Source organism: Sturnira hondurensis, unplaced genomic scaffold, assembly GCF_014824575.4.
Source record: "Sturnira hondurensis isolate 20B ecotype Veracruz unplaced genomic scaffold, ASM1482457v3 Scaffold0022566, whole genome shotgun sequence".
In the NCBI taxonomy this organism is placed as follows: Eukaryota; Metazoa; Chordata; class Mammalia; order Chiroptera; family Phyllostomidae; genus Sturnira; species Sturnira hondurensis.
Window position 1 is genome coordinate 11,671,071 of NW_028095197.1, and position 21,263 is coordinate 11,692,333.

The 21,263-nt window shown below is 43.8% G+C and overlaps 1 protein-coding gene across 2 annotated transcripts in view; it reads left to right on the forward strand.

The window, feature by feature from the left end:
- The window catches only part of LOC118979684 (myb/SANT-like DNA-binding domain-containing protein 3), a 123,209-nt gene that overhangs the window by 43,473 nt on the left and 58,473 nt on the right, over positions 1–21,263 (forward strand). The window contains exon 1 of one of the 2 annotated variants that reach the window (XM_037035877.1): positions 621–1,233. The exons of the other annotated variant lie outside the window; for it this stretch is intronic. Coding sequence (XP_036891772.1) covers positions 1,038–1,233 — 196 coding nt within the window. The 5' untranslated portion in view covers positions 621–1,037. Of the gene's footprint in view, positions 1–620; positions 1,234–21,263 lie in introns of those variants that run through there. 2 annotated transcript variants of the gene reach the window in all.

The following is a 21,263-nucleotide window of genomic DNA, read 5'->3' on the forward strand; positions in this document are numbered from 1 at the left end:
TAAAACAAGAATACAATTGTTTCCTCATACATTAATCTTCTTGCTTTTAGTAATTTGGCAGCTTGACTATGGTGACTCCCTTTTATTTCTTCATTTTACCCCTTAAACAGAATTTTAAATTCAGTTGGTTTATGTGGAAATGGGGTGGGGGGTGAGGATCCTAGAATTTAGCTATTTACTCCCATCTCTAAGAACTATACATAGCTTAGTCGGAACTTGGGTTCCAATTCTGGTCCTGCCCATTTCTTGCTCTGCGACCTTGGACAAGTCACCTTCACATCTCCAGGGCTCAGTTTCTTTACCTAGAAAAAAAAAGATAATAGAACACTTGCCCTCCTCTCCCATCCAGCTGCTGGGCGAAGGAAAGACTCCAAAGCGCCCACGATGGACGGCAAAAATACCTGTTAGGGTAATGTCTACGGAGCATCCCGGCCCCGCCAGCCCACCGAGGCCGGACCGCCGGGTGGCCGCGACCCCCGCCCTCCGCGCTCCCGCCCGCCGCCGGAACAATAGCTCCCCTGGAGGCGGCGCCGGCCACGGGCGGAGGCGGAGCTGCCAGCGCGGGCGCCGGGGGTGTGCGCGGGGCGGGGTCGCAGCCACCCCTCCCGCCCGCGGCTCTGTCACGCGCCCCTCACCGGGCCGGCTGGGGTCTTTGTGAAGCGGTGGCGTCCGCCGCGGACACAAAGGGAAGGCGAGGAGGCGAGTCAGGGGCTGGGCCCGCCCCCGCGACCCCCACCCGCCGCGCGCGCCCGCTCGCTTCCCGAGCCTCGGTCTCCCCTACGTGGGCTCGCTCCCTCGCGCGCACCCTCGCGCGCCCACGACCCCCGCATGCGCCCCGACCCTCCGACTGTGTACGGAGTGCGGCTGGCCCGGGCCTATTGGACGCTGCGGGTGGGACGGGGATGCTGAAGGACTGCACCCGGGCGCAGCGGCGCGGCTGCTAGGAGTCGCGGTGGCAGCGGTGGGGTTCTTGGCGCGCGGCTGGATGCCCCGGGCCTGCAGCTCCCTGCGCTTCCCGCCGTCCAGGGGCGCCAGCCATGGGCGCCGCGGCCACTGAGGCGCCTCTCCGGCTGCCTGCCGCGCCCCCACTCGCCTTCTGCTGCTACACTTCGGTGCTTTTGCTCTTCGCCTTCTCCCTGCCCGGGACCCGTGCGTCCAACCAGCCTGCGGGTGGCGGCAGCGGCAGCGGCGGGGAGTGTCCCGGCGGCAAAGGCAAGAGCATCAACTGCTCAGGTAGGACCGGCCAGAGCCTGTCCCTGAGGCCCCTCCCTCCTTCGTTGTCTAGAACCCCTCTCTCCCGGTCCCGGAGGCCAGTCTGGGAAAGGCCCGGCGTGGGGGTCCCGGGGAGTGGGGCCGGAGGACGATCGAGGGCGTTCGAGGATGGAGGACAGGGCTCGAGCTAGCCGTGCGGACTTGGGGACCGGCGTTGGGGATGGGGAGTGGCCGTGTGTGAGCCCATGTGTGTCGAGTGGCCGGGCGAGGGTGGCCGGGCGTGTTGGGAGGTGGTAAGGCCCGGACTCAGCGAGGCGCAGGCAGCTGGCCGGGGCTCCCGGCGTGATCGTGGGTGTGCACGCGGGAGCGCGTGTTTGTGTTGTGAAAGCTCAGGGGAGGGAGTGCAGCCTCAGGCAATGATTGTGTGTGTGTGTGTGTGTGTGTGTGTACGTGTCTGTGTGTGACCGTGAGGAGTGGGGGCGGAGGCTGAGGGCCAGGGGAGTGACCGAATGCTGGGTAGGTTCTGCCTCAGGGCACTGGGGTCTCGAAGAGCTGATCAGAGAGCTGAGGACGAAGGGAAGTGAGTAAAGGGAACCAGAGGCCCAGAGGACGAAGATTGACGATGTAGAGTCACTGTGTGTGTGTATTATGTATGCATGTGTATGTATGTCCTTAGGGTGCATAGGTGAACGCGCTGGGGGGGGGGGTTGGGTGACTTCGGCTCTGTGGGTCTGAGCATCGAATAGTTCTGGGGCCCAGGAAGTGACCCTGTGTTTTCGTGTGTTGTACATGGGTGAGACCTGGGGCTTGGGGACATGCCCAGGGATGAGTTTGAGTTTGGAGGATGCGGGTCCTGGAGTGAACCCCGTTGTGTCCACTTAGAGGGAAGGAACTAGGGAGTCATCCTGTGTAGGGTGTGGGTAATAGAAAGAGGTAGTTAGGTCTCAGGCAGTAGCAAGGGTGGTAGCAATAACCCGTAATAACCCTTCCTGTAGCAAGGGTTATTAAGGTGGTGTGGAAGGAAGGAATGATCCTGTGTGTGTATTTGTGTGTTTTGCGGGAGAGCCTGGAGATTGGCAGCAACGGGAGCTAGGGAGTGACCTCTCCCCTCACTCTGAGGCCTCCTGCACCCCCTCCTGCCCCCCTCCCCCCGCAGCTGTTAGAAACAAAGAGCATGCTGGGGCTCTAATGGAAGAGACGGGGAGGAGGGTATTCAGGCAGTGAAGTCCCCTCTTCCTTTCAGAAGGGGTCCCAGAGGAGCCCTGGGGTTAGTAGAGGCTTCCAGGTCTCATTTAGGGGTGGGTGGGTCCTCCTGGAGCTGGCCCAGCAGATGCTAGTGATCATAAGCCACAGCCTTGCTAACTTCCCCTTCTATCAATTCTCCATTCTCCATTTGTCTTCTTTAAACTATGGGGATGGGACAAGAGACTGGGCAGGAGGGAGGGGGAGAGGCAGGGGGAGGGGAAAGGGGAGGATGAACATCAGGCCTCTGGGGATCCACTGGCTGGCCTGCCAGGCAACCTTTGTACCTTTGGGCTGTTGAAGGGGCTTTGTTTCTTGGGGAGGGGGAGGAAGCAAGCGGCCTTAGCACAGGCTCTTGCGCTACCCTAAATGCAAAAAACCTTTGCCCTGCAGTTTAGGTTTGGAGGTCTCGGGTCTTTTAATGATTTTCATAATGGTATGTTTCATGATGGGGACACGATTTTGAGCACACCAAACAATGGGATGTCCATTAAAAGCTTTTCCATCCATGTAATAACTTTTCCTTTACTTTTCTAATGTTAAATGGAATAATGTTTTAATAAGTAATCACACACTAATGGTCGAGAATAAAAACCATTTGTATTTAGAGTGCCTCTTGGTAACATATTGGTTATCAAACTTGTAAGTGATCACACCATGTCAAAATATTTTGTGAGCTAATGTGCTGTAGTCATTTGTTCTCGCTAAGCTGATTTTTCCTTAGCAAAATGTAGTGTTGATGGATGTTTTTGTGTATGCTTTCTAATTCAAGTACATAGTACAAATTTTAAGAAAGGACATAGAGGTCCAGAAACCATGTGGTGTGGGAAAAGGAGACTGATTTGGGGATCATGGCCCTTGCTAAGCAGCTGTGTTATTTGGAGCAAATTACTTAATTTCCTTAGTTTTCTCTTCTATTAAAAGAAGGACTTGGATTTAATAATATCTGAGCCTTCTTTAAGGGTTTATTGATGTAAATGTCAATGAATCAGGCTGGTCAAATAAAATGTTTTCTGATGCTAAGAGACACCTGAGTAACTCTGAGCCTAAAGCTAGAGTTTTAACTAAATTACATTTGTAGATTCTTGTTAGATTCTTGTTAGGATGAAGATCTGGGAATGATTCATATGGGGAAAATTTAAATTGATTAATTAGAGAATTAGAGCAATTGGGTCTGGACATATACATCTATTAATGCATCTTGATTATGTAGATTTTTTGTGTAACTTCTATTGCCCAGGTATTTTCCACATTTACTCCTTTATATATTTGAATTTTAAAATCTCAGTGCTAGCCTTGGCCCCCTGTTGGTTTTCAGTTTTGGTTTTGGACCCTAATTTCAGCCTACTCACCTTCCTGGAGCCCAATCCCCTTAGGCTGGGTGTGGAGGGTCACTCCCAGCTGTGTGGCCCTGGCAAATGTGGACAGCTTGTCTGTGGCTTTACTAAATTAATGGAAGTTGTCTAGATCATGGAGAGGGATGGAATTCTGTGATATTTTACTGGAAACGTCCTTCCAAAGCGGTTGATGTTGACATTCTCCCAGCCAGCTACCCATCTTCTAGAAGAGTTTAACAGATTTTCGAGCTTCTGCTGCTCAACATTGTTCATTTTTTCCACCAGCCTATCATTAAAGATTCTATTAGATTGATTGTCTTGTTAGAATCAGTCATGGATATGTATGTATCGTCCTCCCTTTTTGTTCATTTTAGTAATCTTATTAAAAAAGCAAATGTCGTGTACCCTGCCTTACTAAAGACCTCATGGTGGCCTTTTCTTATCATTGTGTTCAAGAACTCATGTACCCATTCTACACTGTTTAGGGATTATGTTGCAAGTTTACCTGTAAGTGTTTTTCTGGGTTTGCATTTCTCCCTTTTTGAAAATGGAGAATGCACTGTCTTGTTCCTGGTGTTTTTGGCACCCTGTCAGGGTAGTTTAGATCATCAGTCAGATCTAAAAGTTTTTCAGTATCATGAGGTGTGATTTGTTTGGATCAGAAAGCAAATTCTTTTGAGCTAGCTCTGTATCCCATTACTGTCCATTCTCCATGCCACTTACCTTAAATATTTAGTTAGCTCCCTTTTATCAGAACCCTGTGCTTCCCAGTTTGAAGATCATGCTTCTAGGGGAAGATGAACACAGCGAAGAAGAAGCTGACTGGGTCTGCATTTGTCCCTGTCATCTCTTCATATTACATCATCCTCCCTAAGCAGGGAGCCCTTTGTTTAGCGCTTCTTATTCTAAACAGGCTTTACTTATTTATTTTTAAAAAATTTTCCTCTTGCCTCAGCTCTCTGATCATCATTCTGGACTTTAGACGTACTGCTCTATTTGTATTTATTCTTTTAAAATGTAACTTACTAGAAAGTTTCCTGTTCATCTAAAGAGAAGAGAGTTTAGAAATGCGTGATTTATGTGAAGAAAGATGAACTTTGAAGAAAGGTGACCTGAGACATTGACATTTTTCTTATTTGTAGCATGAAGATGGTGATAATGGTCCTTTTTGGCTCTAGAGTGAAGAGGAGGAGGAAGCGAAGTACGTGAGCTATTTCTGTCTTAGGGAATGTGGTGCAAGAGGTAGAAAAACACACTGAGAGGCTATTAAGTCACACTGGGTGATAGACAAGGAAGAGAGTTTGAAGTAGGTTTTAAAAACTCCGGGAGAGTTAGAAGTGTGTCCTTTCCATTGTGATACGGTGGGAAGGCTGGTATAAATGCATAGCATACCCTTTAGATTAGGAGACGTGCCCTCTCTTAGACTAGTGGCAGTGCAGGATTCGGGGATAAAAAGTGAGTTTTCCCTCATTAGTGTGGAATCCTGGTAGGGGCACATCTGCATCCCTGGTGGGTATTTATTAATTTATTTAGTGAGCCTTGATTGAATACCAATTTAGTGTAATCAAATATAGTCGATGTTAAGGGGATACTGTTTCTGAGAAGCCATCCCTGCCTTTGAGGGCCTTATCTTTCTGAAAGAGGGGGTTATTAGTCTCTTGGAAATATATACAGTGGAAATTCCTGTTTGACACATCTGGGCTTTCTCTTCTCATCAATAAGCATTTATTGAACCTGACAGCACTGATATTTTTTAAGGTATACAATGAAGTGTTTTCAGAATATTCACAAAAGTGATGCAACCATCACTACCATCTAATTCCAGAATGTTTTCATCACTCCCAGTACCCAAAAGAAATCCCCATATATATTCATAGTCATATGTGTTCTTCTCTTCCCCCAGCCTCTGACAGCTTACTCTTCTTTCTGTCTCTATGGATTGGTCTGTTTTGGACATTGCATATAAATGGAGCAATGCAATGTATGGCCTTTTGCGATTGGCTTCTTTCACTTAGTATGATGTTTTCAAGGTTCATCGTGTTTACATGGATCAGAACTTCATTCTTTTCTATGGATGAGTAATATTTCATTGTATGGATAGATATATTTCGTTTATCCGTTCATCAGCCGATGGACATTTGAGTTGTTTCCAGTCTGGCTGTTATGAATAATGCTGCCATGAACATTCATGTATAAGTTTTCGTGTGGACATATGTTTTCAGTTCTCTTGGGTGTGCACCTAGGAGTGGAATTGCTGGGTCCCATGTAACTCTGTGTTTAACATTTGGAGGAATGGCCAAAGTTTCCCTCCAAGCGGCTGCACCACTTTACGTGTTTACTAGCCATGTCCGAGGGTTCCGATTTCTTCACATCCTCTTCGACTCTTGCAGTTGTCCTTTTGATTGTAGTCATGATAGTGAGTGTGAAGTTGTGTGTCGATGTGGTTTTGGTTGGCATTTCCCTAACGACTAATGATATTGGGTACATTTTCATGTCCTTACTGGCCAGGTAAATGGCCGTATGAATTTCTTACTCTAAAAATCTTATTAGATTTTTCACTGGGTGTGATTTTAACAATCTGAATTAAACCACACTAACCCAGTTCCACAGCGCATAGATGCCCAGACTGGTAGTGCGCTCTGGTTTGCTTATCATTTGATTGCTCTGCTTACTGAGAAAGAGTCAGTTGTGTTTCTTCTCCAGCTTATTTGTACCATGGGTATTTGTGAGTAGAAATGAATAAGTACTACTCAAATTGATTAAATATGAATGTAGAAAGAGTTGTTTTTATGAAATGCTTTGGAAAGACTTGTCAAAGCCAAGAGGCTGAATGAATTGCCTTTCACTGAATTAGGTTGTGGTAAAGACAACCGAGACAGATTAGAGAAACCTTGTGAATCTCTGGAAGGATTTTGCTCCTAGAAAACTTTGCAAGTGTTTTTTCAAGTCCCTATTCCATTTTAAAGGAAAAGAAAATGGACATTGTAGCTAATGGATTATAGGTGTGCTTTAGCCACGAAAGTGATCCCCGTACTCAAATAAGTTTTGGTGCACCATGGGGAAAAGAATGTACATTTATTTATGTGTTTGAAGTTAAAAGTGGCTAAAATATGTACATACCATTTCTACATGATTTCCCACTTTATCTGACTTTTTAAATTAATTGGTCAGCGATTACTTTTGTATGTGTTTGAAAAGACGGTTTCCACTGTACATGGTACCCTACGGAAGATACGGACACAAGGTCAAGAGAATGAGTCATTGTGATTTGCAGGAATCAAAAACACTTTCCTGCTCTGGCTGGAAAGTGGCTCAATGGATTGAGTGCCGGCGTGTGAACCAAAGGGTCGCTGGTTCGATTCCCAGGCAGCAGACATGCCTAGGTTGTGGGCCAGGTCCCCAGTTAGGGGTGTGCAAGACGCAACCACACATTGATGTTTCTCTCCCTCTCTTTCTCCCTCCCTTCCCTGCTCTCTAAAAATAAATACAAAATTAACCCCCCTACCCCCAAACTCAGGAGAGTACAGGGCACTTGAGCTGGACTTCGCAGGCAGAAGGGAGTGTCATCTTGGAACACTGGCACGCTTCCTTGAGACCTTTGCTGTTGATGTTTTTTGGCCTGGAACCTTTTGGTCCCAATTATTTACCTCTCAGCTCTTTCAGGTTTTTAATGGCACTTCCAAAATGATGCCCTAAAATTGCAGCCTTTTCTACCTTCCGTCCCCTCTGTCCCTCTCTAACCCTCATCTTCCTGATTCTTTTTCTCCGGCTCCTAAGCACCTTTTCCTGTGTGATGTGTTCCTTATGTCTCCTCCATGTATGTGTCTGTTTTGTTACCTGCTGTGTCCACTCTCCCGAGAATGGTATCTGGCACGTAGTAAATGGTGTCCCTGACGTATCTAGTGTATGTGGAATGAATTAATGACTGAATGAACAGAGAAACTGAATAGGGTTGGGAAGGGTGTTCTGGATGGAGTGAATGGTATTAGAAAAGGTGCAAAGACAGGGGGCAGTGAAGGGAATATTTTGGGATACTGAGCTATGAGGATTTAGGCAGGAGATGAGTCACACATTGTCACCACATTAGTGGAAGGCCTGGGAAGCTCATCTGAAGGTTTGGCACTTGCTCTGAAGACAAAGGGACACTTTAAAAGGATTTGAGCAACATCACGGTTTTAGGGAGAGGAGTCTGAATGGCTGAAGATGAAAAGGAGAAGGGAAGAGGCTGGGCGCATTGGGAAAGATTACAGTGGAAGTGGGGGTAACTGAGAGGACTTATTTGGCTCAGAGTTTTTAAAAATTGTACTGGTTATGAACCATTAAAAAGCTGGAGGTTTCACTGAAAAATCTGGATTTTGGTCTTCTCTTCTGAAGTTGGAGGTGTTGGCAACGGTCTAAGAATTCTTATGGTCTAAGAATGCACCATGGAATTTCTAACTTTTGCATTAAAACTAGGTGTGTTTCTGGGTCCTAGTATGAGATTATGTGAAAGATCCTTGTACCCTAGAAAAGAAAGTGTTATTTCCTTAGCTTCTGAGTCCCTTATTATATAACTTAGTTTTACTTAAAACTTTTTATTTTGAATTAATTTCAAACTTAGAGGAAAGTCACAGGTTTCCCAGTTGTTGAGATTTTACCACATTTGCCGTATTGTCTTTGTGTATCTACCTGAATCCATCTTTTTCTGAACTTGACTCTGCCAAGTTGGCCCTTGCCCAGAGGAATAGCTTAAAATATGCTTTATGTCAGTTCTGTACTTTTCTTGGTTTTGTCATCTCCTGTTCATGACCTATTGAAGCCTCAAATACAATGATATAGGTTTATTTTTCACGGTTTTCCAGTTGTTATCTTTTTGTTACTCTATTTGGGACATACCCATTTTTCCCAAATCCACATAAACAAATAAAAACAGAATTTTATTTTGTTTCATTTTGTGTTATATTTTTTAATTTTCATGTAGGGTGGATTGAAGATGTCTCCTGAAGTCATAATGATGCCCATCCTCTTCTGGGCTTGTGTTTGTCTTTTACTGGTAAGTGTTAGGATTTGTTCCCCACACAGATGTAGACTATTCTGCGTTCACAGGCATTTTACCCATGTACATTAAATGAATTATGATATTTGTGCTGCTGTCCTCCTTCATCATCATCATCATTTTTTAAAAGTGTACAACCAAGTATTTTTTGGTGTAGCCATAAGGTTGTGCAGTTATCTCTGCAATCCATTTTAGAACATGCATTTCTTTCTCCCCCAAAGGAACTTCATATTGTTTAGCAGTCACTCCCCAAACCCCACTTCCCCAGCCCTAGACACCACTAACCTGCTGTCTTTTGCTGTGTTTGCCTGTTCTGGGCATTTCCTACCAATGGAGTCACACAATATGTGGCCTTCTGTGATTGGCTTCTTTCACTTAGTATCATGTTTTGTAGGTTCATTTGTATGAACCTAGAAAGCATGATATGTATCAGAATTTCATTCCTTTGTGTGTCTGATGGACCTTTGGGATGTTCCTACTTTTTGGCTGTTGTGAATAATGCTGCTCCGAACATTCGGGTACAAATTTTCACACGGACACACGTTTTCAGTTCTCTTGGGTATGTACTTGGGGGTAGAATTACTGGGTCACATGGTAACTCAGTGTTTAACATTTTGACCAGCGGCCAAACTGTTTTCCAAAGTTCCTATATAATTTTATGTTTTCATCAGCAATGTCCGATGGTTCCAGTTTTTCCATATTCTGGCCATTATTTATTTTATTGCCTTTTTAAATTATAACTAAACTTGTGCTTTTAAGTTTATCTTTTTATTGCTCATTTTCCATATATATATAATATATATGGAAGCCATATATATATGGTTTCTTTAATGAAATTTGACTTCTCAATGTCTTAAGCTGGGTTGGGAGATAACATCATCCTATTTCCTTCCTTCCTCTTCCTCTCTGTCTCTTTTTCATTGTTAGAAAAATTGTTTCAACAAAAGTATTTTCATTATTCCCGCTACTAGTTTCATTATTAGCCCCTCTCTTTGGAGAAATGAGGCGTTTAGGAGTTGGCCTACTTCTTAGGCACTTTGAAATTCTTTTTAAATCTTAAAATTCCCTCAGCATTTGCTTTTAGTTTATCAGGGGATTTTAATCCTTTGCTACTATTTGAATATATTTCTGAATATATTTTATTAGTGTCATGTATTTTTCCAGGGCTCAGTTGTTTTCATCATTTTTTGAAAAGTCACTTCAAGGTTCTAAGTTCTAAACATATTCTTTTGACTTCAAAAACGTTGGCAGGTATTGGTTCAGCCTCAGCTCCGTGCCTCTTTCTTGCAAGTATTTGGAGCCTTTCTTTTCCATGGTTTAAAAAAAAAAAAAGAAGGAAAAGGAACAATCACACCTTTTTCTTTGTTACAAAGGCAGTGTCTGTTCATTGTAAAAAATTTGAGGAATGTGGAAAAGTATAAAGAAATATGATGATTGCCAGTCATCTCTGTAAAAACTTAAGATTTATGCTGAAGTTGCTTCATTGTATACCAGAAACATTTTGAACCTTTTTCTTGATACTAGTATTTGCTTTGGCATTTTTGTGTGTTACCTGGAGTCACTATTGTCCACAGGTCAGATCTCCTTTAAGGTTTTTCAATTCAGTTTATTTTGCCTGGTCAGCTTTCAAGTAATACTGTTTTGCAAGTGAATCTAGACTGCTGTCGTTTGTATATCAGTTGTGTGGTTCACAGCCTAACATATTTAGATTCTCCATTGTTCACAAGTCAGCTCAGTTGTTTGGTGTCCTGTGCTCATTTTTCATAGTGTTTTTCCTCTTCAGAATATTTTGAGATTTTTTTAGGTGGTGCAATTGTGCTTACCATTATTATTGTTTCTTTTTTCTAGTTCAGCCCATAAGTGCTTCCTAATAACCATTTAATTAGACTTAAGTGGTTTTTTTTTGTTTTTTGTTTTTAAAGTTCTTCACTATTTTTCAACAGTTTGCTGGGGTTTAAGGTTGTAGTTGTTTTAAAGTTTTGGTTTTGGTGGTTTCAACCAAATAGGAGAAGTGTCATTTATAGTTTCTGCTGTTCTTTTGTTCAAGATCTCACTCAGTCCTTGCTCTCCTAGGAGGGATTATCATTGTAGCTGGCTTTACTCCAGGGAACCGGGATTGGCCAAGAGTATATCATGGGAACTGTAACTCTGGGGCTCTTTCGAATCAGAGTTCTGTGAAGTTGTTTTAAAATTCTCTTTTAAAATAGTTAATATCAGGTTCTCCAGGGCCAACCTGCAGGTTGTTTTTCAGGTTTGTGTCTTTTTGGGTGACTTCTCTGGATTCAGGCTGCCTTCTGTTCCACTTAGTGTTTAGGACACTAAGGAATAGTGGTTATAAGTAGAGCCAGAGGGCAATAGTCTTGTGTTTATGTTTATTTAAAAATTTTTGATAGTGGAAATGTGTTGAGTGTACTCACCAAATTTAAAAAAAATCTATATATATGTAAATGGGTATGTGTTACAAAATATAAATGGGATTATAACTATATATTTTTATAACTTTTTTTCACACCACAGTGGATCTTGATCTTAACATATCAATATGTATTTCTACCATATTCTTTAATTTTAATGGCTGCATGGTATTTCATCAATAATTTATTAATTAATTCTAGCAGATGGACACGTAGGTTATTTTAAACACTTTGCTGGTATAAAAAATGTTGATTTAACAATTTTGCACATACATTCTTGTATGCTTATGTCCTTATCATAATTTCCTAGAAATAGAATTGTTGGGTTAAAGGATAAACACAATTGAATATACTGGCACATTATTCTGTGAGCGGTTCTATCAGTTTACACCCTCATTGTTGGTGTGAGCACTCATTTTCCGGTACCTTCTTCAGCACTGGTAATGACTAAAGAAATAGCAGCTAACTCTCAGGATGGCACTTATTGTGTGTCCTGTGCCGCTCTGAGTGCTTTCCGTATCTTTTTCTAGTCCCCTGCCAGCATTGTGAGGTCGGTACTGTTGTTCTCGTCTTGCACGGGGGGCGAAGGCATGGGGCACCGAGTGGTGAACCACCCCCGCGAAACACAGCTGGCGAGGGGCTGAGCCAGGATGCTGGTCTAGGTGGTCTGTTTCCAGGGTCTGCCCTTTAAACCCCCATTGTAATGTCTGTTTATTCCTGTTAAAATGTAATAGGATTTATCTGATTTTTAAAATTATTTTTATTGAGGTAACTAATTCACATAACATAAAATTTATCCGTTTAAAGTATACATTCCGGGGGTTTTTGAATACATTTGCTGTGTTGTGCAACCATCACGACTATCTACCATATCTAATTACAGAGCATTTTCATTCCTCCAGAAAGGATTTCCGTACCTGTTCACAGTTTGCCCCCAACCCTCCTCTGCCCCCATCCCCTGGCGACCATATCGAGACTCAGGGTCTTGGTGGATTTACCCACTCTGGACGTGTCCTATGAGTGGAATCTTACAGTGTGCGGTCTTTTATGCCTGGCTTCTTTCACTGAACACAATTTTCAAGATTCGTACGTGTTGTAGTATGTAACTGATTTTAAAATACAAGTTTATTGTAAAACTCAAAACAACTCCGGAAAATACAGAATTAAAGAAGAAAGTTTAAATTCTACCAGGAGATAACTGTGGTTTGTATTTCTGCATATGTATCTTCCAGATTTTTAAAGTAGGCATTAAAAAAATAAGTTGTGTCATACATATTTTTTTTAAAAAACTGCCTTTAAAAGTATAGTATGTCAGGAAATGTACAGATTCTTCATTGTTCTTTTAAAGCACTCTGCTATAACAGTTTTAGTTTCTGTGACTGTGTGCAGAAAGTGCACAGGTTTGGCAAGCTAGTCAGAAGTAGGAGTAAGAGAGAGAGAGATGTATCTCAGCTCAAGACCTCTGCTTAGGGCTGGACAGGGCCGGAAAGACCCTGAGCACCGTTCCTCCCCAGCCAGGGACCTAGGTCTTTTTTCCTTTCCGATTTTGCCGCAGGTGGTCGTCCCCGTCACCTCGGCTGAGCATCCCGACACAGAGGCATTTAGACCTGGAGGAGGCAGCAGGGAATGGTGGTGGGTTTCAGAGTGGAGGATTGACACCCTCCCAGTGGGTGCTGAACAAAGGGTAGTTGGGCTGCAAGCGGTACGTAGAATGGGGTGAAAAATGCTGGAGTCAGATGAATTGTGGGGCCTATGGGAAAGTTCTGTGGTTAAATACAGCTTAGAGAAGTTTTAGTCATCTCTGCTGTTAATGCGTTTTAATATTAATATAAACTGCTTTTGGTTTGGTGTCGTGAAATACCGAGTACAGTTTACTTTCTCCCTCATATCTGTATAGTAGAGGATAACTACTGTTATATGGTTAGTTTAGTGAACAAGCGGAAGAGAAGTTCGATTTCCAGTTCATCTCATTTCCTGGGACTGGAGTCACTGTTTACCGAATCTGTAGCAGTTGAACCTCGGTTCCTCAATGTCTCCCATCTCAGTTTGGTTCTCGCCCAGCCTTCCAGAAAGAACTGGGTTCGAGAGCTGAGGTTCCACTATTTGGTTTTACCTGAAGTATGTTTTCAGCCATTCGTGCCATTAGTGGTGCCGCTCACATTGGTCTGGGGGGAGGAAAGAGGCGAATTTTTGTTTAATACCGACTTGTTCTGTGGACTAGTGTTTTTCTGTGTGTCTAACCATTACTGTGTCTTCTAAAAGATGAAGAACTGTCTTGTGAACCTGACTGGTTCTGTTGGCCCCCAAACAGCTCCTTTGCCCATATATAGCAGATTGCCTCTGGGGTTGTGTTATAAATCACACCCCCCCACTCCTTCATTAAGTATGACTGTATGGAATAGAGGAAGAAATCACCCGTTGTTCAACTGGTGTTAACACAGCCCCTGTTGCCATTTTCGGGTTTTCCTGGCTGGATTTCCCTACATGTGTTTTTTACGCACAATCATAGTGCATGTATGAAGTTTTGTCTTCTGCTTCTTCACTTGACATTCATCAGCATATTTTCATATTATCACAGAAAATATACACAACCTCCTCAGTAGCTGTATAATATCTCATGGCTGGACCACACCATTTACTGGTGTGGTGTGGCTGGCATGTTTAAATATAAATATGTTTTCAGGGTAGAGGTTGTGGGACTGTCTCCTAGACAGTTAGACACAGGGTCGGGAACAAGCTGGCCTCGTTTGGGGAGTGGAATCATTCAGCAGGGGTCCTGTCAGATTGGGTTGGTGTGCTTTTCTGAAAAAGGGAAGGGTTTCCTGAATACTGTTAACATCTAGACAGTGAGTGTAAACCCATTGAAACTGGGCTATTCTTAAGAACAAGGTAAAAGGTTTGAACATGTCCTGTGGGGAGTCCATAAGGGACCTCCTAGAGGCGAACTAAAGATTTCCACACGTTGATAAGTACGCGGAGAGCGTGAGTGTGTAGGACTTACCCCTGCAGTGCTCTGCAGACTGGAGGTACCCCTGGCAAAGCGGGAGAGATGGCTTTAATGAGGTTGGGGAAGCCGGGTTTGAAGACTGGAGCTGTGGGAGTGGGTGAGACAGCGGAGAGAGAGGAAACGAGATGACACAGTGGGGTGGCTGCGGGCAGAATGTTTTCCCATACAGGGCCGGGCAGAGGGAGGTTTACGGTTGTTTGTGTGGAAAGTAATAAGTAATAATGTATATTATACTATAAGAATATTATATAATAATACAATAATTAATAGGTAATAATAGAAGAATAAACTGTTTCATATACTCGCAACTGTAAACCTCCTTTTGCCCCACCCTGTATAGTGTGGGGCAAAGATTTGCTGCCTTAGGATTCTGATAGTTGTTTCTGACTGGTGTGGCTCAGTGGGTTAAGAGCTGGACTGCAAAGCAAAGGATCTCAGATTCCATTCCCAGTCAGGGCACATGTCTTGTGGGCCGGGCCCCCAGTAGAGGGCGCACAAGAGGCAATCACATATTGATGTTTCTTTCCCTCTCTTTCTCCCTTCCCCCTCTCTAAAAATAAATAAAATATTTTTTTTTAAGGATTCTGATGGTTAAGAAAGCTATTTAAAGTGGGGAGTCACAAAAATGACCCAGAAATGCATTGTATTTTAACTTAAAAAACATAAACTTACTAAACAACATTTCGAATGAAGGCCAGAATTTTTTCTTTGCAAATAGTTGGAATTTCCCCTTTCTTGAATAAATCACTTTCATAGTACATTGATTACAAATTCCAGTTTTAATCTCTTTAAAAAGAAACGGAAAGACTCGTGGATGCAGAAGTCTAGGTTTTTATCTTGCCTGCACCTAATGCAACAGCAATTTTTAAAGAACACCTCGACTTTTTAAAGTCTGTCACAGCACTCAATTTTGTTTTCATAGAAACTATTTTCACTTTTATGAAATGTGGGGACCACGTACTTGGAGTAACAAATACAGGCGGCGCATGCAGGCCGGATAACATCTCTAACTGCCTCCCGGAGGAGAACAGCTCCCCGGGTTGGAGCTAAGATACTCCCGACCTTTCTAGAGAGTGACCTCGAGGAAGAGCGTAGCCTTGAGGGTTCACCGTACCACAGTTGGTGTGTTTTACAGGGACTAGCACACTTTGGGAAATTTGGAGAGTTGATTAAGTTGGAGGTAAGTTCTGAGAGTGCTGTGGACGTGGGCTGGGCAGCAGAAGGGAAAAGGAGGTAAACGAGAAGCCGTCAGCGAGTTGGAGGGATGCTTATCAGGTTAGAAGGAGAGGGCAGGAGTACTAACTGCTGTAGAAGGGCTGGGAAAAGGGTTGGAAGACTAAGAAAAAAGCTGTGGATCTTTAGATTTAAGGTCATGTTGACCTTTGACAGGGAGGGGGAGGAAGCCAGGCTTGCTGGAGGTAAGGAATTAATAAAAAAGGGGATATAGGCTACTGGTCAAGATGGTGGAGTAGGGCAATGGTACTTTTATCCTCCCACCACCCCATCAAAATTACAGTTAAACCACAGAATCACCGTCATTGACAGCCACCTAGAGTCTAGTGGAGCAGAAGTTTTATGACTCAGTATATACAGAAGAAGCCGCATCAAACTAGAAGGAAGGGCAGAGACTCAGGATGGGCTGGTCCCACACCTACACGTTGGGAATCAGGAGGGTTATCTTGGCTGTGGAGATTCCCCCTGAGGAGTGAGGAGTGCCAGTCCTACACCAGGGTCCCCAGTCCAGGGTTCTAGTGCCTGGAAGAGACGTCCGTATAACTCCTGGCTGTAAAAACCAGCGGGGATTATGGCTGAGTGAGACTTCTGGAGTCTCAGGCATTCGTCATGAAGGGCCCAAGCGTGGACTTACTCACAGCCACTTGCTCTGAGCTCCATGCTGGGGCAGCAGCTCGAAAGGCAGCAGAGACATACAGGGAGGAACTGAATTGTCAGACTACAGGGAAAGAGCTGGAGGGGCAGCTTTCTCCTAGACAGAAGTGCTGGCAGAGACCATTGTTCCTTTGCTGAGCCCTCCCCCTGCAGGTACAGGCGTGTGTCTTATCTGAGTCTTCGTTAGCCTGGCTAACGCTGTTCTCTCTGCCCTGCTGATTCTCTGATGAGACCCTGACCCACCCAATTTGTGGGCTCACCCAAGCTGCTTTTAGTGGCTTTTCCATACAAATGGCCTGTTTTGCCTCATTCTTCAGACTTTTCTAAAATCTCTCAAAGGTCCACAAATCCCAGACAAGCAGCATTTGGCCTGAGCGTGCTTCATATGTCTTGCTAAGCAGCCCCGAGCCTGGACACCTCCAAGTCCAGCAAAGTGGCAACCATCTGCAGATCACTTTGCAGCTTATGCTGGGTGGCCCTGGGCAGGACACAGGCAGCAGCTGACCTTGGCCTGCACTTCCAGGGTGGCCCCAGAGCCAGTGTACCAAGTGGACAGCTTCAGGCTACACCAGCGCACCACCCAACCACCTTTATGAGCAACACACTCAAGGGGCGGACTCAGCGGGCACAGAGCCCTGGTGAAGTGAGTCCTACTCCATGGGGCCGGCCCTGCACAGCAGCCCCTTTGCCGCAGTCCCGGTGGTATTCACAGCTGGTACTCTTGATCTTCTGGAGGGCCAGTGTGTCTCGTTTTCAGCTGCAGCCTGCACCCAGTTAGTGCTGCTAGAAGTTGGGGATTCGGGCACCTCAGATTCACAGGGAAGTAGTATGTATTCCTTCCTCTAGTGTGTCTTATTTCCGGCTTTGAGATGTTAATGAAAATGGAGACAAGTCTCACCTGGAGAGAATTGTGTGAAAGGCAGATTTGCAACCAGAGCAAAATATTTTTGTTTTGAGCAGCTCTTCTGAGTGCTTCTTTGTGTAGAATATTTCTGTTTGGAGAGCTGATTTTTGAGGGCCTCGGTAATGGCTCCTCTGTTTTGCTGAGCTTCCATCTTGGGCTCAGGAAGGCAGGTATGGGATCATCATCCTTATTGACAGGTCATAGAGTACCCGCTGGATGCCTGGTACTGCACAGGATACTTTGAAATGACTGTCAGAAGGTGATCCCAAAACAGAACTCCTTGTGTTCCGAGTCTGAGCTAAGGCAGTGGTTCTCATGTTTGTGAGCAGTCAGAGTGCCAGGAAGTCATGATGCTCTCGATAAATCAGTTTTATTATATGATGTAGCAGAAACTTATTTAAGAGTTCTGCTTGGAAAACTTATTTAAGAGTTCTGCTTGGAAAACTTATTTAAGTTTACATGCAATCATTATATCAGGACTGTGTTTTAATTACATGTATCAATGACCTGACTAGTGACTTAAAGAAGGGCTTTATGTATAAATAAGAGTACAGTGTTGATTTCTTATAACAGTAAGTTTGTAGGGATGCATTCTTCTATCTTTCTAGTCTATCATCTTTAGCTTGTAGCTTTCCTCTCCATTGCATGTAAGATAGCTGCTTCAACCTAGGACACAGGTGTATTCCCCAGGCAGGAAGAAGGATGGAAGAATGGAGGAGGAAGGGACGGTGCTTATTCGTGAACTATGGCACGGAGTGAGGGAGTCTGGGAAATACAGATTATTTCGCTGAGTACCGTATTCCCCCTGGACAAAACTGGAGTTCCCTTATTAAGTAAGAAGGGGCGAATAGACTCAGAGTAAGCCTATCACAAAGTGACTGTCACAGTAATCACTGGTTATTGTGATAGCCATTGATCAGCACTGGCTATCACAATTACAAAGCAATTTAAAATGTACATTCATGCGCTTGTGATGTTCACAATGATGTGTTCTCATAAAACACTGTTGGAATTTTTCTGTTAACATTCTTGTTGAACATTAGTTTTTGTTGATAGCTAGCAATCTCAGATATTGACAGTTTAGAAATATAAGTGAAGAAAACTCTTAAATAAATGAAAAACTTTTTCTATTGCCTTTTCCCTTGCAAATGAGGAAATTAAATTCTTATTTTTTAAGTGAAGGGACCCTCTAGTGTCTGACACATTGGTTTCCCTAGACTATTAGTTTTCCTCGTGTCAGTGGTGAACCACTGACGCTAATATTGATGCGTAATGTTAAATGATGTATATCTCCTTTACTAATGTTGTTTTCCTAGATAAGCACACCCTCGGTTTTTTCTCTTTTGATAGGACCCATGTTGAGGGCAGTTAAAATATCCTTCATTTTTAAATGTCTTTTCTAAATTCTTTATAATGACCCTACATTCGTTTTAAAATCAGAAAGAAGATCTCACTCGTTTTTCGAGATTAGTGCAAGTCTTGCCGCCTGTGACCCTGTACCCTCTGCTTCAAACCCGTTTCTTACCTCCTACTTCTTGAAACTTGAAGAGCAGTCGCAGCCCGTGCAACATAATTCTTCCCTCAATTACAGGCTCAGTATATTGACTTCGTCACCAATTGTTGATGATCATAAGCGTCCTCTTACGTCTATTTTCTGTGTTCCAAAATTCTTAGCATGGGATTAGATACATAGTAGATACCTAATTGCTTCTGATCCAAATACATAATCACATTTAACACATTAAAACAGGAAAATAACGTGGACTTGATAGCAAGGTAGGCATAAAGTGAAACATGACTAATCATCAGGTAATCAGAATTCCGTGACTTTGACCCTTTCCTGTTGATGTAGGGCCTCTAGCTCCTTCAGAACGCTCCCTCCTAGGATTTATTCCAGGGCTCACCAAAGGGTGTTTTATGTGGGCTCACTAATGTGTTCTGGCCACCACCACGTGGCACATGCTTTGCTTTCTGCGAGGTTTGCTGTTCCCCCAAGTTGCGCGGGGTGCCTCACTCCAGATGTCAGGGGTACGTACCTGACACTGTTACCTTCTTGTCCTGCCCGGGGGGCTCCTGTACGCTAGGGCCATGGAGGTGTTCCAGCCCTTCTTCACCCCTCTCGTCACGTTGGCATCAAAGCAGGACTCTCTATCTCTGTTGCTTCTGAGCTTTTAGCGAAAGCCATTCTTTAGTCTTAGTCTCGTTGTGGCCCCTCTGTCTGTCACCGTGGGCCTCTGAGCAGTCCAAGTGATAGACACCACCCTGTGTTTGGGACACTCCTACTGTCCCAGGCTTTGCTCACTGGGCCAAACTTTTCTGCTTCACTTAGAAAGGACAGGTGGCCTCCCCAAGTGTTCCTTAGTCCCTCATACAGAGAGATACCTGAACGACTCTAGGTTTGCTGACATATGTGAATCTTAGTGGCAGGAATAGTTTAGGTTCTAGACTGAATCCCATTGCATTTTTAAGATAGATCCGGTGAACCATGTTACAAGTCAAAGACTTTCAAGCCAAGACAGTGAGTTGTAACTCAGCATGACCTTGACCCACAGACGAAATGAAAACTTTATTTATTCTTATTTTGTATATCTGATTGTATTGGAACCCGGTAAGAACTTTAAGGCTACAAAGAAAAGAAAAAGGAGAAATGCACTACATCTTATTTATGAAATTGTTCAATTCTCTTTATTCCCTGAAATTGGTTAAGCTTGTATTTCAGCAAAGATGCTATAGATTCTTATCCTCTTTTCCAGAGCAGTTTGGTATTGACATTTAGTTATCTTCTTTGGGTTTCAAGATGTACACCAGACAGTAATTGGAACTGGGCCTTGTGCAAGTTCCCAGGAGGACTGTAGATAGGAAGGAAAAAAGCAAACCCCACTTAGTGTGGGGTCTCAGGAGCTAATGCAAGTGGTCAAAGGGGAAGGGGAGGAATGAGCGAAAACTGGGATACGGGGAGAGACAAGAACATGAAGCTGCCGTAGCCCAAGTAAATGGAATGAAAAGCTGGTCGTCTGTGTGCCTGGAGTAGTTTGTGAAACAGTGAGAACATCAAAACAGCTGTATTCATTTCCTGTGATGTTTTCCCTCTAGTCTTTAAAAAACATTTTTTTACATGTATGTTTGAACTTTAGTCTAATTTTGTGTAACTAAAAAAAAAATTGGTAACCTGTACCTGCGTAGAGGTAGTTTGTGTAAGTGTATGCTTGCCCTTGGTTCAGAGTGGCTACTCAGATACGTGCTGTCGACTGTCAGCTCCTTGGGTATTTAGGTCCTTGACTGCCTGTCTTGGAGGGTCAGCTAAGCCCCAAGACACCCTTGCAGAGCAGTGAGAACAAATGGGGCAGAGAGAGGCAATGAAATGCCACCAGGACAGACGTCTCTAGATGTAGAGCTTCCTTGACGCAGTCCGGCAAGTCCTGCTTTGACATCTAGAAGTCGCAGACCACCAGGGATGAGGGATCCTCCGTCGGACAGTTGCTCCCTGAGACCTGCTTGTGGGGACCTCGTCTTCATCTAGAGCTGAAAGGAGACCTCGCGCTCTTCCTGGGGTCAGCTATTGAGCGTCAGTCAGAGCTGCTAACAGAGGCTGCTCTGCTCCCAGACGCATGGGTTCCCCGCTGTGCTGGGACGAGTGTTTTGAACAACCATTGTTTATTGTTTGCTTAATAGAATTTGGTGGCCCTCCCTCCCCCTATGGAAAATGGGAGCATTGCTTTGTGGTGATTTTTACCCAGTTCCAGACTGGCAGCTTTGCTTAGCACTACCTTGAAGCAATTTCTCAGGTGTTCTGGAAAGCTTAATTTAATACTTTCAGACCAAGACTGACAGCCTTGTAGCGGGAGCAAGATGACCACAGAATGGCTTGTATTGGCTGTGGTTCCTGTGGTGGAATAAAATTAAAAAGGTCATTTACACACTTCAAGGCTAACAAGATTTTGAATTGCTTTAATCTTGTACATGTAAATGCTCCATATATATATATGTGTGTGTGTGTGTGTGTGTGTATGTATATTCTGGAATTCAAGTTCTTTTGTAATTAAAATGGTTTGTCTAGAGAGAATAATGATTACCCTAAATTTATTCTGGGTACTGAAAGAATTATGATTCCTTTTTCTTTTTTATCTTGTTTTGACTTATAAAATGATGAATGAAAGTACTTAAAATCTTTTATCATGTAATATTTCACATATACAAAATAATACTCCTAAGCAAAACATTGTTT